This window comes from Elephantulus edwardii, unplaced genomic scaffold (assembly GCF_000299155.1).
Source record: "Elephantulus edwardii isolate Elephantulus edwardi_28Jun2011 unplaced genomic scaffold, EleEdw1.0 scaffold00212, whole genome shotgun sequence".
NCBI lineage: Eukaryota > Metazoa > Chordata > Mammalia > Macroscelidea > Macroscelididae > Elephantulus > Elephantulus edwardii.
This window is the reverse complement of record NW_006399962.1, coordinates 3,987,942-4,003,881: the sequence shown is the minus strand read 5'-3', so window position 1 is coordinate 4,003,881 and position 15,940 is coordinate 3,987,942. Positions and strand designations below refer to the sequence as shown.

The following is a 15,940-nucleotide window of genomic DNA, read 5'->3' as shown; positions in this document are numbered from 1 at the left end:
ACCAAATATCTTCATTCTGAATTGAGTACATGAATCTGTTGGAAGATAAATGAATGCTTCTTTGTTTTTTCCTGGGGGAGGAGGTTGATAAAACAAGGATTATAATTCTGAGAGGTAAAAAGATCAGGGATGAGTTAAACAGGAAGGAACATGGGACTAGAGTAATTTAAATATTCAACACTCCTCCACCTCCCACCCTTTCTATAGCTGTTCTGATTCCTGGAGAGCATTACACATACGTCCCATCCCAGGCTTCCAGCCACAGTAACCTAAAGGACGACTCATTTCCCCTGGAACTGAGGCTGCATACCTGGGCTCCCCACAAAGGGAGATGATGCAGGGAGGGGAATCCCACCTGCTGTGAGTCACCTGCTAGTATAAAGGGCGGGTCTTATAATGCAGGGACCTTAAAAAGAGACTCAGACAAGAAGAGAAAAACCAACAGGAAGCAGTTTTGAACAGAGAGATTAGACTCAGACGGGGAAGTGGACAGATTCCACGAAGACTGGTGTCAGGCACGGAACCAGCCAAGTTTGAGAAGCAGGCACTGAAATGCTGCTCAGCGGAGCTGTGATGCTACTGTTGCTGCTGCCCTGGAGCACTCAGGGCCGTGCCATACATGGGAGCAGCAGCCCTGCCTGGACTCAGGGCCATCAGCTCTCACAGAAGCTCTGTACACTGGCTTGGAGTGCACATTCACCAATGCGAGATATGGTGAGTGGCGCCCTTGAGAACCAAATAGGAGTCCCTCCAAGGCTTCAGTGGAAGACTATGAGGACTTAGGTGGAAGCTGGGGGTTCCAGGCCACCAAGGAATGAAAAGGGACAAGAGTGTGAAGTATCTGAGAATTCAGATAAGACTTAAAATTACTTATTTTAATTTTTAACCCTTTCCATCACCTCCATTTCAGGATGTCCCAAGAGAAGATGATGATGAAACTACAGATGATGTTCCTTATATCCAGTGTGGGGATGGCTGTGATCCCCAAGGCCTCAGAGACAATAGTCAGGTACCATTAAAATGAGGATGGGCTGTGAAAGAGGGACTGGGGACATGGTTGGACACTATGGTGACTTTGTGGCTGAGAATGGTAAAGAACTGAATAGATCTTCAGTGAGTCAAGCAGGAAAAAAATATGTTCATTTTCTTTCTTCTATCCCTAGTTCTGCTTGCAAAGGATCCACAAGGGTCTGATTTTTTATGAGAACCTGCTGGGCTCAGACATTTTCACAGGAGAGCCTTCTCTCCTTCCAGATGACACTGTAGGTCAGCTTCATGCCTCCTTACTGGTCTTCAGCCAACTCTTGCAGGTATGACCTGGGGACCTAGTTGGAACTTGCTGGTGTCAGAGCTTCTAGGTTCTAGACTCCTCTTTGACTGTGTTCTGTGTCCTTTCAGCCTGAGGGTCATCACAGGGAGACTCAGCTGACTCCAAGCCCCAGTCCCAGCCTGCCATGGCAGCGCCTCCTCCTGCGTCTCAAGATCCTCCGCAGCCTCCAGGCTTTCGTGGCTGTAGCTGCCCGGGTCTTTTCCCATGGAGCAGCAACCCTCAGCCCCTAAAGCCAATGGCTTATGAACAGCGTCAGGACTTCCATGGTTCAGCAATGGCAAGTTCAGGCAACAACCCTAGGGACCTTCGAGACAACAATCAGCCCACTGATTCTAAAGGGACTTGTGTATGATGAATAACAACCAATACTGCCTAACTTCATGATAGCGACTTATGACAAGATTGCTTATTTATTATAAGGGAATATTTGGAATTATTTATCCTCATGAGAGGATTATTTATTATATTTATACTGTTATGTATTTTTTTTAATAAAAACTATTTATGTGGATGTCTGGGTCTAATTTCCTTGCTTGATTGGGAGAAAAAACAGAATAGTAGAAAAGTGGCGCCAAAAGACTATAATATTTATCCCTTTCTTCTACTCTGAAGGGCAGGGCAGAGAATGATATGTCCTCATCACACTTAGCATTGAGTATGATACCTAGGAACTTTTCTGGTTTTTATCTTTTAATGGGTAAGCCAAGTAAGATTGCAGAAAATTGAGATTTGCTGAGTTTAGGGCCACAAACACTTAATGCCTAATACAATGCTTCCTTCTTTGCTTTCTGGCCAAAGACAGGAGCTTTGTTCACTGCAAGAGTAAAAGCCAGAGCTCTCTATATTGAGCAATAAGGGCATTCCAGGAAAATGAAGGTAAATCCCCCAAGCCATTAGGATTCTCCTTTAAATGACATCTGCTGGCCCCTTCAGTAAGGAGTTTAGCTTCCCAAGATTCTGTAAGACAACAAAAAACCCTATCTTTAAACAGAAGCGGAGAAGAAGGGACTAGTGATCGTTTGCTCTCCTTTCTCTCTAGTCACAGCATGGGAGAGGCACGGGCTTTGGAGAGAAGCAGAACTAAGTCTGGATCCTGGCTTTGTCACCAACCAGCTAAGTGGCGTAGAGCTAGGTATATATACTTGTGCCCCTTCCCAACACAGTTATAGCCAAAGCCCTCAAAGGATCCAATGGTCAGGCAGGGATGTCTGAAACAAGGTAGTTGTTGCTAGGTGCTGAATGGGCTTTTGCAAACGTTTCCCCAAAACGACTAATCCTGAGCAAATTAAGAGCTGAGTTGGACTAAGATGATCATCTCTATTTCCCATTAACTGTCTTAACATGTATTCTTCCTGTGACTCTGATGATGGTGGCTTTAGGGTGTTTATGGTATCAGCTGGCTTTCCTTCCTTTCCTTCCATTGTCATAGGATTATTGCTGAGACAATCACTCAAGAGGCAGGACTTTGTAAAGAACATGACATCAGGATTGGAGGAAGACTCATCAACAAATCTGCATTTATGCAGATGACACAACTGTGCTTGTTGAAAGTGATGAGGACTTTCCCAGTGTAACAAAGATGTGTTGCACTGGGAAAATCTGCTCTCAAGGACCTCTTCAAGGTATTAAGAAGCCATGATGTCAGTTCAAAGATTCACCTGAGTCAAGCCACAGTCTTTTCCCTCACTTGCTATGCATCTGAAAGTTAGCCAATAAAGATGACAGAAGAACAACCAATGCCTTTAAGTTGTAATGTTGGAGAAGAGTACTCAATATCCCATGGACTGCCCAAAGAACAAATATGTCTCAGAGAAAGTGAAATCAGTGTTCTTTAGAGGCAAAGATGGTGACACTTAACCTCACATACATGGGCATGTCAGTAAGAAAGACCAGTCCTTGGAAATGGACATCATGTTTAAAAAGGTAGAGAGATCAGCCAAAGAGGGGGAAATCCTTAATGAGATGGATTGACATGGTAATTGTAACAATGGTCTGGAGTCTATCAGAGATGATGATGGCACAGCATAGGGCAAGGCTCCGATCTGTCGCTCATAGAGTTGCTATGAGTTTGTGTTAACTCCATGGCACTAACAATGACAGTATGAGCCTGAGAGCACATACCCTCACCCTTTCTGACCACCCTTCTTGGTGGGTGCCACTGTGCACCCAAGAACAAAGCCACTGTAAAGTCTGGATACAGTGCTGTTCGTTTCTTGTGTATTTAAGTTTCCTCGCTCTCAAGCAATGAATCTATTGGCTTGGCCCCCAGTCAATCTTGTGGTCCTTCCGTAAACCCTTACCCTAAGGGATACTCCCTTCTAGATTTGAGCCCAACAGGTAGGAGCTATTGAGTTAACTCTGAACAACAGCGAAATCTTGCTCCATCCTGAACCATCCTCACGATCTCCAACATGCTCAAGATCATAGTTACAGTCACCATGTCAACCCATTTTGTGGGTGATCTTTGTCTCTTTTACTGATCATTTATTTTTCCCCAACATGAGATCTTTTCCCAATGACTAGTACCCCCGACAACATGCACAAAATACGTGAGATGAAGTTTCACCACCCTTGCCTCTAAGGAGCTCTCTGGTTGCACTTCTTCAAAGACAGATTTGCTTGGAATCCTATTCAGCCTCCTGAAGTTCCAAAGGATAGAAATCTGTGAACAGGGAAGTAAAGGAGTTCAAAAATTAAATACATCTGGGTTGGTATAAAGTTTATTAGTTAGATCTGCTCAGAACGGCTCCTTTCTGAACATGTCTGTTCCTTTGAAATACCAGGCAGAAAAGTATCACATACACAGGACCCACTTTCATTTATATCTGACGTTAAACCAGCAGCACGTCGTGAACAATGATGACTATTCCCCTGGGTCCCCTGGCATGGCTATGGTGGAAGGTTGTACATAGTCCCATGATAAACCTTAAGATTTTAAGTGCCAGGAACTTGGCCTTTGCCCAGGTCCATATCCACAGAATAAGTACATTTTTCAGGTAAACACTATCGTGTACAAAAAAAGGGGATGACATCTTGCTACAGAACTAGCTATGATCCTGAACTTTCTTTCTCTTTTTAAAAAAGTTTATTCTTTTTTGTGTGTGTACTGTCAAATCAGATCTGACTGGTACAGGAGGAAATTGTCCCTCCTTCTGCACAGAATCTGGTGGATTCGAATCGCACACCTCTGGGATTGCAGTACAGCTTCTTGTCACTAGGCCACCAGAGCTTGCCTGGACTTATCTTTCTATATAAAAATATCAAACTCTATCTAATGCTATAAAAAAGCAACTCAGAAACCCCTACTTTCTCTAGCCCTCAGTAATGATCTATTTCTTAAGCCTGAAGGCAGGGAGGTGAGGCAGTAGAGGTTAGTGTGCAAAGCTTCACAAGCATATTGGATTAACAGTATCAGTTCACAGAGGAAGCTGCGTGCAGGTAGGTAGCTTGGACAGACAGTAGGGGCAGTGGAGGAGACTAGCAAAGTCTACCACCCATCCCCTTCTTTAGGATGGTGCTTCACATAATGGGGGAAAGCAGAAGGCTCTCTTGCCCTTGCAGGAAAAGAAGAAATTTAAAACTAGAGTTAGGAATGAGGAGAAGAAAGGAAAAAGTTAACCTAAACATGAAGGAGCCACAAGAGAGAAATGGAGTCCTATCTTGTCTCCCTTCATTGTAAAGGGGATGCAATGCCAGTGTGTACCAGTTTTGCTTTAAACTAGTAAACAGGAGAAAGAAAATGAACCTAAGCCCATTACTATTAAGTTGATTTCAACTCACAGCAACTCTACAAGGCAGAGCAGACTGGCCCTGTACTGTTTCTAAAGCTGTCACCTACTGGAGCAGAAGGCTGCAGTCTTTCTCTGGCTGATGGCTAGAATCACCAACCTTTTGGTGAAGTGCTCAGTATTCACCCACTGTGCCAAAAAGGGCTTCTAATTTTGCTTTACCAGCTATTAAAATGTTGACATCTTTCCACACTGGAAAATAGCCATCTTGCTGAGTCTTCCAAAGTAGCACTCCTCCCCCAGTTATCCTCATGACCCCTCTGCCCCCTTACATAGTTCCCCAGCACAGAAGCAACCTCTAGGATCCCGTGTAGAGATAGGGCCGGTATTCCGACTGGTTGGTGCTCTTCCATACCCACAATATGCTTTCACCTCTCAAATGAAATCTTGGGGTTTTCCCAGTTTAGAAGGGACATATGTGCATTGGAGAGGTACATCATGATGATGGGAGTACTGGGGCAAGAATTAGAGAAAAAAACACAGGCAATGCAGTTCTCAGCAGTCAGGACTCCAGCATTCATCCATGTGGAAATGGCTGGAGGCGGAGATATAAACCTCATCCATGGCGCTTGAGGAAGGCAACGGAGGGTCTCCATTTAGCATGATTTCTTCTATCATCAGTGAAGGGTCTCTGAAAACTAGGTGGTTCAGAAAGAGAAATTATATTCTGATCCCAGTCAAGAAGTTACCAACTCAGCAGGGAAAATGAGGAAATATGGCCTGAGAGCTTTGGACCCAAGAGTGGAGTGACAGTGGGGCACAGAGAGAGGGAAGCTTAGGCATTTTCTTCTGAAAGGAGTCACCAGACAGACTCAGAACACAAACATTTCTTAAGCAAGAGAGGCAGGGAGAGTGGGGGAAAGGATGGGTTTCCTCTTCTCTAGCCCCACCTCATCACTTACTTTCCATTTCCTCAATGTTCAAGTGGATCAGATCATGAGGCAAATCGGGCTCTTGCATTGGTTGTGGGACAGCCTCTAGGTCAGACGTCAGCTCTGTTGCCAAGTTTAGCTCTGGCACCCTTTGTGGTCCTGTGGGAAGTGTGGGCTCCAGAGCAGACTCCAGTGCTGGCCCTAGATCCAGTGTTCCTAACTCCAGGCTTAGCCCTGGATCAAGCCCTGGTATTGGCTCCATGTCTAATAACTCCTGTTTTGGCTGCAAGTTAGGTTCCAAAGACTGTTGCAACTCATCCACCTGTCTGAATATCCCAAGACAGACAAAAAGGCAACAATAAGTGCTTTAGATGGAGTGGTAAATAGTAAATCAAGCAGAAGCATCTCTAGTCTAATGAGTTAAAAGGGCAGAGAGGGCTTATGAGAATGAGTGTGGAGTCAGATTTGCCAGAGTCTGAATCCTATTGACTTCAGCATGTTACCTAACTTCTCTGAGCCTCATATTTATTATCTATAAAATAAGAACAATACCTAATGATACCTGAGGCCCTACAGGATGGTGAAAAGCAGTGCTCTGGGGTCTGAGAGACCCACATCGTTTACTAGCCACATACTTTAGGGTACCACTTTACTACTTTTTACATCCTTGTTTCCTCAGCTGAAAACAGTAACCAATGTCTACCTCAGAGGACTAAGTCTCCCGTGTAAGGTAAAAGAACAAACAGATCTGTCTTGGAGAAGGGGCAACCAGGGTGTTCCTTGGAGGCAAGGATGGTGAAGCTTTGTCTCACATACTTTGGACATGCTGTCAGGAGGGGTCAGTGCTGGCAAAGGTGGAGGGTCAGTGAAGAGAGGAAGACTCTCAACAAGATGGACTGACACAGTGACTGTAACAATGATCTCCAGTGTATCAGAGTTGGTGAGGATGGCACAAGATAGGGCAGGGTTCAGATGCATTGTTCATAGAATCGCTATGAGTTGTAGACAACTCAATAGCATATAACAACAAAACTTCATAGAACTATTGTGAAGATTCAATAAATGAGAAAATGGATATAAAGTGTCTAATATAGTGTGCCTGGAACATGATAAACTTTCAATTTATAGCTGTTCTTATTATTAACTTCTGGTAGACTGTGTTAAAGATTAAAGTTAAAAAAATATAATTTTTAAAAAGCCTACTATGCTTGGCACCTAGGTGCCTAAAGATAGCAGCAGGAAAATAAAAGAAAGCAGAGAGACTAGTACATTGAGGAAAAAGAAACTAAAGGGCTGGAGATTATGAATAAGAGAGAAAGGACTCAAGAGATTGGAATTGGGCAGGTTAGAGTTAGTGTTTCAAGCAAAAAGGATTAAGATATATGAGCGTGAGGAGTTCATGGCTCACCTGTTGGAGACCACAATGAGTCTATGTTTCAGATACTTCCTCTGTTCCTGGAGATTAACTGTAGGAGACATATGGAGAAAGTCAAAGAGATCAGTGGGTTGGAGGCACATGGTCCACACAGCTATCGCTTTCTTTTAACAAGCAGTTCCCCCCAGACAAATCCCTTAACCTCTCTGCACAGTGGACTCTCCCGTTTTATGACACCTCAGGACTCTTGCAATCTGAAGTGAAGCGTGCATGATTCCCACCTGGCTTCTGGTAGTAGCGCCCAAAAGCCTCATCCCGGGGGATTCGGGGGTAGAGGAAGCGTAATGGGTTCTCAGGAATGTTTTCCTCCGTGAGCAGCTGGTAGTGGCGGATGATTTCTGTCAGTGGGAGTGACTGCAGCGTCTCCTTGGTATAGGGCTGCACAGAGTAGATCAACACCTTATCTGCAACGTAGGGAGAGTTAGGCTGGAGAGGTAAGGCTGGATCTGGAACCTCAACACGCTGGCTGTGTAATCTCAGACTTGATGGGGGATCCAGGACAAAGGTAGGGAAGCCAAAGGCAGGCAAAGAGGAGCCAGGGAGAAGGAAGAGGCTGTTAAGAAAGCCAGGGCAAGGAAGCTCCAAATCCTACCATCATCCTGATGCTCCACCCAGGAGCAGGTAATGCCTCCTTCTGATGTTTCACTGAAGCGCAGTAGAAAGGTGCCAGAGATGGTCTTCTTCAGCAGCTGGCGTTCCTGGACCCGGCTCACAAATCCCATGATGTAGCTGAACAGAGAAAGCATTTGTGAGGTCTTCCATTTCTCCATTCCCCATTCCCCTTGCAGAGGGAGAGAGGGCCAGGTTTTGGTCTGGAATGTGTCACTTTTCTTGGCCAAGTCACATCACTTTTTGGACAATAGTCAGTTACCTCCCAGGTTTCAAAGAGGCTTTGGTGATACCACAGAGATTAAAAGCATCCTGCAACACTTTCATAGACAATAAAACTTGATACAAGTTATACAAGTATTCAGGTCTTTCATTCATAAGGGGTCATCTATGACTTGACAGCACTTAACAACAAGAACATAAGAGTTCTGTGGGCCTGGCGGATAGAAAGTTACGCTACCAAGTCAAAGGTGGGTGATTTTAATCTGAGGCCCTCAGGCCTGGTTTTAATTGTTTTTGGTCAAACATTCTTCTAAGTGGCATAGCACTGGTCTGTCCATTTGCTGTACAGAGGTAACTCGTAGTTGCTGTGATGCTGAACACTGTGACACTGATGTGTCAAATGTGGTAATGGTCCCTCAAGGCGGACAGTGTTTGGTGGAGCTTCCCCATTAAAGCAAGCTTGGAAGCAGGAGTGGCAGCCAATTCCAAAATAGCTTGCCTTTGGAAACCCTATGAACTTGGAGAAAGGATGAAAATTATACAAGTGTTCAGGTTGTTCACAGGGTTGCTATGAGTCGTCTATGACTCGACGGCACTTAACAACAACAAATCTTGATACAGATCTGTAGGCCTTGTGGTAGAAAGGGCACAAACTGGGACTCTGATAGGCTTGTATTTGAATCCTAACTTTGCCCCTGGGGTAAAATATATATATGTGTGTGTGTGTGTGTGTAAAAACTCTTGAACTTCTCTTAGTCCTGATTTCCTTAGTTGGGAAATCAAAGGTGGCTGTAAAAATTAAATGAGAGAAAAAAATTAAATGAGAGAATTCATGGCGAGCACCCACCAGACTGTGGAACATGGCAGGTATGTACAAATCCTGGCTATGGCTCAAACTCACTGCAGTCGAGTCAGAACTGGCACAGGAGGAGACTGTACATCACACAGGGGAGATTGTCCATCTTTCTCCCACAGACCCAATGGTGGGTTTGAGCCGAGAGACACACTGCCTCTGAGTCAGAGGTTCAACTTCCTCTGGCTATGCTAGCAGAGACCCCCAGCAATGCCTATGAACTAGAATATGCTTCTTTCCCTGTGCACCACATGGGGGCACATGGGGTCCTGCCCTAGCCCAGAGAGGCAGGTAGGCTTGTAGGGAATGCATGACCAAGACCTTACCCTTCATTCCACAGGTCCTTCAAATGATCATGAACCAGGTCTAGAATTTTGTCCAGCCAAGTCCAAAATGGCAACTTGCCAGGGGGGCTTTCTCGCTAACAGTATAAGAAAGGAAAAGATGTGGAATTGGCCTTGGTATGGGGAAGGGTCAGTATTGGGGCTGAAGATTGAATCTAGCTGCAGGGAGCTACCTTAGTGAAGTTCACCCAGGACAATGCATTCTCCATCTTGGAGTTCTTCCCTGTGGGACAGAGAACCAAAGATGATAGAAGGAGGCAAGGTCAGGGGTTTTGGGTTGAGTCAGAGGGCTGGGTGGACTAAGACTAGGGAGAGATTGAGTGAACAGAATGTCTGTACCAAACAGTTTGTCCCTCAGCATGTTCAGCTGCTTTCGGTTGAGTTCTCGACCAATGTAGGAGGAGAACTGCCAGCTGAGAGCAGGGCCCAGCAAGCTCCAGGGTGCCAGGGGTGGGCTGGAGAAGAACTGTTGGTCCTGCAAGGGTGGAAGGCAGGCAGGATGGCTCAGAAGCAGCCTCTCACTCTTCCTCCTCACCTCCCTCTCACGCTAGTCTCTTACTTATCTCTTACCTGCAGGTTCTTACTGAGCAGATTGAACCAGAGAATTGAGGCCCAGGCAATGGAGAGTTGGTTCATGTTAGAAATAATCACCACAGGGAGAGTGTCCGTCTGGGGAGAAGACAGGAGTCACAGAGAGGAAGACCCAGACCTAATGCTTCTAGCTGTAGAAATTTTGGTTGGAGACAAACACTAATGTCCCACCCACAGCGAGGCTTCTGTTTATCCCTTCCTTATGCCTGCTCACAAATCTGTTTCATCTTTCTCTTCCCTCCATTCTCACTCACTCTGAGCTCCTGCTTCAGACCCTGGTAGGTGTATTTGACCGTGAAGCTGATGATATGCAGTTCTTCTGTTACACTTAGCGGCCCCTGGGAGAGCCAAGGACAAAGTTATCAAAGGCCCCAGTGGCAATTCCCTTCTCTGCCCCAATTTTTTGTCCAGACCTCACCTTATTGCTGCCTTTTCCTGAACCACCTGAACGCTGCTCCACCAGAGTCTATGAATTGAGAAGGAGAGACAATATCAAAGTAGGAACTCCAAGGTCCTTCAAGACCTCTGAGGGCCTGGGTACTCTCCACAGGCCCTGTTCCCCTGCACTAGAAGAGAATGCTATGATCTTTCTTACCAAGAATGTGAAGTCCCAAATTATGCCCTGTCTCTGCCCCTTCTCAGGCGTCAAAGTCTTCTGGTTTGAAGTCAGAATGTTGAACTTCCGGAAGCTGCTTAGGAGGAAGGTGATATACAGAGGACAGGAGCAGAGTTATACTAAAGATGCAGTATGAGAACAAGACTCACTTCATTTCAGACTTCCCCTTCACCCTTTATCCAGCTCCCTCCCATGCACCTGCCAGCCTCTGTGTTTATGTTCCCTCCAGAGCTGCTGCATGTGTGTGTGCAGGTCATGGAGGTCACAGCTGTTTGTGGCATCCTTGTCAGGCACTTACCCTTGTGTTTGAGGAGGATTCCTGAAAAGAAATATAGAAAAAAATTACTGGGAAAACAAAACTATACATATAGAAATCTCCCTCTCTTTCTCTCTCTCCCTCCTTCCATCACTCTCCCCCCCCCCCATATACATGTATAGAGATTAGCACTTTGGTTTTTTGGATCAGGCTGACCTAAGACTAAATACAACCCTAGCTACATGACCTTGTGCAAAAGATATAACCTCCAAGTTTGTTTCTTAATTTGCATGGTGCCCTGATAAGACAGGGTAATATACAGGGTTGCATGTCATATAGTAAGTGTCCAATAAAAGGAATGAGTTGTTACTTCTCTGAGGTAGGAATGAAAGGGTCTTGCTATGAACAGTTGGTACTTCCATTAGCCCATGACTCTACCATCTCTTGTTACCACCTTTCACCTGTCCTGACTTACCGGTCAATGAAAACTTCCACAGTCAGTGACTCACTACCTTCCTGGAGTCGTACCAGCAGCCTAGGGGAAAGGGATGTAGACAGGAAAGAGAGCTCAACCTCAATTGCCTGGACAGGTCAGATGTTTGAAAAAGATAAGAGAAGGATTTTTAAAAAGCCCTTCAAAAAGACTTTTAAGGGAGCTCTGGTGACCTAGTGGCAAGAAGCTGCACTGCAATCTCAGAGGTATGCGGTTAGAATCCACCAGCTGCTCTGCTAGAGAAGGAGGGGCAATCTCCTCCTGTACCAGTCAGATTCAATTTGATGGTACACACAACAAAATAATAATAAAATTTTAAAAAATTTTTATGGGGCGATGAGGTCTTCTTCCAAGCCAGCCCCGCGGCCACGCCAGCCACCGGACTCTGCGCAGACCTTCCTCCTTTCCAGAGCCCACATTGCAGGACAACAGCTACGCCGCCGTGGGCCGCAGAGACCACCGCCACCAGCTTCCAGAGGTGCCCTAGGGCAATTCACGGGGTGGGGGGCTGGTGGGGACAGAAGATTCATGTGGGGACCACGTGAGGGGGACAGAGGGGCCCAATCAGGGCGGGTAGGGGCGGCGACTTTCTCAGAATTTTTTTTCTAGGTCACAAAACTGCGCGGAGGGCCCTGTTCCTGAAGAGCTGAGAAGGGTAGATGCGGTCTTCTCTACAGCAGCGTGACCAGGAGAGTGGACATCAGTGACAAGTCTCGGGCACTCACTTCTCTGCACCTTTGTTACACTTTTTAATTAGCAACATGGACTGATTTTTTAAACCAAATGTCAATAAAGCTCATTTTGCTTAAAAAAAAAAAATTTTTAAAAAGGACTTTTAAAAAAGATTGAGAAGAAATTAAAGGATACAAATCTAAGAGTAGGAAATCCTGTGATGACATAAAAAAAATCTAAGAGTAGGAAATCTGTTGCAGGAATATTTTTACAATCCTATAAAGTAGGCTCTATTATTATCCTTGTTATAGATGATAAAATTGAAATATAAACAAGTGACTTGTTCAAGGTCACACAACTAGTTCAAAATGAAGCTTGTATTTTTGTGTTCCTGATTTGCTGTTAGAGCACAGACACTAAGCCATAGAAAGATGATCCAAGAGAAGAAGCTCAAAGACAAAGACCTTCTCCCAGAACTGTCAGAGAGAAAGCCTTCCCCTAAAACTGGTACCTGGGATTCACACTTGGAGCCTCCTAAACTGTGAGACTTATCTTCAGTTTGTTGTATTGGCAGAATGATTTGCATATTGCTAATTCCTTTGTAGTTTGGGTATCTGTATTCTTGATTAATTATTGTTCTAATTACTGAAGTACTTGTTGTCAGTTTGATGTACTGCAGTAACTTGTGGGTGCTGTGACCGTGAAAGTTGTATGACCAGTAGGCCAAATTCCAGAGGGGGTCACCCATGGTAGACAGGTTTTATTAGAGCTCTCAGATTAAGACAGACTAGGAAGCAGGTCAGCCACTTCTTAAAGAGTAGGCCTCTGAAGAGTCTATGAAAATATGTCTTGCAGAAGGTGCAGTCAGAATGCTCCTTGGAAGTAAAGATGAAGCTTTGTATCACATTCTTCAGGCATGTTGGTAGGGGAGGATAGTCCTTAGAAAGGGACATCATGCTGGGAAAGGTGGAGGGACGATGAAAGAGAGGAAGACTTTCAACCAGGTGGATTGACATAGTGACTGCAGCAATGAGCTCAGATGTGTCAAAGACTGTGAGGATGGCATAGGATAGGACAGGATTCGGGTTTGTTGTTTATAAGGTGGCTCTGAGTCACACTCAACTTGATAGATGCTAATAACAACAGTCTGGTTGTAGGATTTATGTTTTCAATCACTATACTACACTACTCCAGTGCCCAGGATTGGAAGAGGAAAATAGGAATAAGTTTAGGAATACCAACCTTGTTCGTACACTGAATTTGTTCCCAGTCTTGAGGATGAGGGGTCGGTGAAGAGTTTGGGGCATGCAGGGCTGGGTTTCTACCACAAAAGCACTGGGGAGAGAAATGTGACAAGAATACATAGTTCAGTATTTACAAGGATCCCTCCAGGCATCCCTCCTCTGCCTTTTCCCAAAAGCCCCTCCATGGCTTGAGACCTTTGCAGCAGACGCTGTAACAATTCTGTGACCTGGGCTTCCTGCAAGTCTACCCCTTCAGTCAAAGGATCCTTGTGATAGTTAAGCATGTGATTCAATCTCTTCAACTCCTTCAATTGCTGCCGTAAATGAAACAAGATTTTTGCTCCATCTGTGAACCTGAGTGATAGAGTTCATAGGAGAGGAAATTGATAAGTTTCCTGGAAACCCAGAAGCTATAGAAGATTCAACATAAATCATAATCCAGGAAATAAATACCAAAGTCCCTTCCACACATAAAATTGGTACAAGACTAAGTTAATTTTATGACATTTGTTATGTATTATTTATTCTATGTTTTATACACATTACTGAATTTAATTATCACAATAATCCTATTAAATAGAAACTAATAATATCCTTGTTACTGATGATAAGATTGAGGTACAAACAAGTGACTTGTTCAAGGTCACACAACTACTTTGAGAAAAAGCTTGTATTGTGTTGTTGTTGTTGTTATGTGCCATCGAGTCGCTTGCGACTCATAGCGACCCTATGTACAACAGCCCTAAACTCTGCTTTATTCTGTGCCAATCACACAGTCTCTGAGACTCCCATCCTGATATTTCCAGTCACTGAATCAATTCACTTCATAGAGGGCCTTCCCCTCCTGTGCTGTCCGTCCAGCCTCCCAATTTCAATGTTAAAAAGAAACAAAGGATCAACACAATCAAACGATGTCACCATTAATAAGAAAAAAAATACATATACTTTAACTCAGGAATATCACTCTGGGCATTCATTCTGAAAAAATGATTAAGAATGGAAATAAAGATGAAGCTATACTCCAGTACTGTTAAAAATAGTAAGAAGTTATTCATAGTTTGGAATTTGCCAGCACTCCTATAGTGTGATTTACTGCCTCTGAAAACCTGCTGGAGGGTCAGCTATGGGTTGATTCTCACTTGAAGGCAGACAAAAACAACAATACAAAACAATGGATGGATGTGTTTTCAATTACAAATGTTGATGTTGTTGTTGTTGTTATGTGCCATCAAGTCACTTGTCACTCATAGTGACCCTTCAACAGCCCTAAACTCTGCTCTATCCTGTGCCAATCACACTGCCGCCAACACACCCATCCCGATTACCCTAGTCACTGAATCAATCCACCTCATAGAGTATCTTCCCCTCTTGTGCCATCCCTCCACCCTCCCAAGCCCTCCTTTCAACATGTCCAAAGTATGTCAGATGAAGCCTCAGAATCCTTGCCTCCAAGGAGCAGCCCAGTTTAACCCTCTCCAGGATGAATCTGTTTGTTTTCTTAGCAGTCCATAGTACATTCAATACTCTTCTCCAGCACCACAGCTCAAAGGAATCAATTCTCCTTCTATACTCCCTAGTCACTGTCCAACTCTCTGATGCATAACAAGTGATTGCAAAGACCATGGCCTGTATCAGGTGCACCTTAGTCTCCAAAGTGACACCCTTGCTCTTCAGTACTTTTGGAGAGGTCCCTAACAGCAGAGTTTCCCATTGCAATAAGCCTTTTAATTTCCCGGCTGCTGGTGCCAAGAGTGATGACTGTGGAGCCAGGCAGACTCAAACAAGCCTTGTTTGACCCTCCAGGGTCACCCATATTGTATAATACTTCATGAGTTCCTTGTTTTTCAGTGCTGCATAGTATTCTATTGTGTGAATATACCACAGCTTCTCTATCCATTTGGTTGTTGATGGGCACTTGGGTTGTTTCCAACTCTTTGCTATTGTGAACAATGCAGCAATAAACATGGGTGCGCATGTATCTGCTTGGGTGGTGGTTCTGGTTTCTTTAGGGTATCGAATTGCTGGGTCAAATGGTATTTCTATTTCCAACTTTTTGAGAAAGTGCCATACTGCCTTTCATAGTGGTTACACCATTTTACACTAGCACCAACAGTGAATAAGGGTTCCAGTTTCTCCACAAACTTGACAGCATTTGCTGTTTGCTGCTCTGTTAAATTTTGCTATACTTACTGGGTTAAGGTCTCATAGCTGTTTTGACATTTCCTCATTTTTCAGTATTGCATAGTACACCATTATGTGACTATACCACAGTTTTTCTATCCATTCATTTGTTGATGGGCACTTGAGTTACTTCCATCTCTTTGCTTTTGTGAATAATGCAGCAATGAACATAGGTGTGCATATATCTGTTTGGGTGGCAGCTCTGGTGTCTTTAAGATATTACTGTTTGATTTCTTGACTGCTACTTCCATGGGTTTTGATTGTAGATCCAAGTTAAGATGAAATAGTTGCCAGCGCTGGCTGAAAATCGCCTGTGACTTCATCCATAGACACAGGTGAGAGTCAGCGCCCAGAGCCATCAGGGGCTTTAAGCTCGTTGCCCACTGCTGTGGTGTGGACAGCTGAAACCCAGGCCCCAACAGGCACCTGGGGGG

The 15,940-nt window shown here is 44.5% G+C and overlaps 2 protein-coding genes across 2 annotated transcripts in view; one reads left to right on the top strand and one right to left on the bottom strand.

The window, feature by feature from the left end:
• Positions 1 to 552: 552 nt before the first annotated feature.
• On the top strand, positions 553 to 1,560 carry IL23A (interleukin 23, alpha subunit p19). Its single transcript, XM_006897624.1, has 4 exons — positions 553 to 714; positions 911 to 1,009; positions 1,164 to 1,310; positions 1,399 to 1,560. The coding sequence occupies exons 1-4, from the start codon at positions 553 to 555 to the stop codon at positions 1,558 to 1,560; spliced, it is 570 nt and encodes a 189-aa protein (XP_006897686.1).
• A 4,053-nt stretch (positions 1,561 to 5,613) lies between these two features.
• STAT2 (signal transducer and activator of transcription 2, 113kDa) overlaps positions 5,614 to 15,940 on the bottom strand; it is a 21,428-nt gene continuing 11,101 nt past the window's right edge. The window contains exons 9-24 of the mRNA XM_006897681.1: positions 13,521 to 13,679; positions 13,324 to 13,416; positions 11,392 to 11,451; positions 10,959 to 10,979; positions 10,640 to 10,733; positions 10,463 to 10,510; positions 10,299 to 10,382; positions 10,024 to 10,122; positions 9,793 to 9,928; positions 9,627 to 9,676; positions 9,436 to 9,530; positions 8,018 to 8,154; positions 7,647 to 7,829; positions 7,399 to 7,456; positions 6,021 to 6,316; positions 5,614 to 5,756 (exon numbers count right to left, since the gene is read on the bottom strand). Coding sequence (XP_006897743.1) covers positions 5,614 to 5,756; positions 6,021 to 6,316; positions 7,399 to 7,456; positions 7,647 to 7,829; positions 8,018 to 8,154; positions 9,436 to 9,530; positions 9,627 to 9,676; positions 9,793 to 9,928; positions 10,024 to 10,122; positions 10,299 to 10,382; positions 10,463 to 10,510; positions 10,640 to 10,733; positions 10,959 to 10,979; positions 11,392 to 11,451; positions 13,324 to 13,416; positions 13,521 to 13,679 — 1,756 coding nt within the window. The remainder of the gene's footprint in view (positions 5,757 to 6,020; positions 6,317 to 7,398; positions 7,457 to 7,646; positions 7,830 to 8,017; positions 8,155 to 9,435; positions 9,531 to 9,626; positions 9,677 to 9,792; positions 9,929 to 10,023; positions 10,123 to 10,298; positions 10,383 to 10,462; positions 10,511 to 10,639; positions 10,734 to 10,958; positions 10,980 to 11,391; positions 11,452 to 13,323; positions 13,417 to 13,520; positions 13,680 to 15,940) is intronic.

Excerpts from the sequence above, each read along its gene's own strand:
- IL23A (XM_006897624.1), top strand. The coding sequence starts at position 553 with ATGCTGCTCAGCGGAGCTGTGATGCTACTGTTGCTGCTGCCCTGGAGC. Across the intron at positions 715-910 it reads ATTCACCAATGCGAGATATG|GATGTCCCAAGAGAAGATGA; the intron begins GTGAGTGGCGCC and ends CCTCCATTTCAG. Across the intron at positions 1,311-1,398 it reads TCTTCAGCCAACTCTTGCAG|CCTGAGGGTCATCACAGGGA; the intron begins GTATGACCTGGG and ends GTGTCCTTTCAG.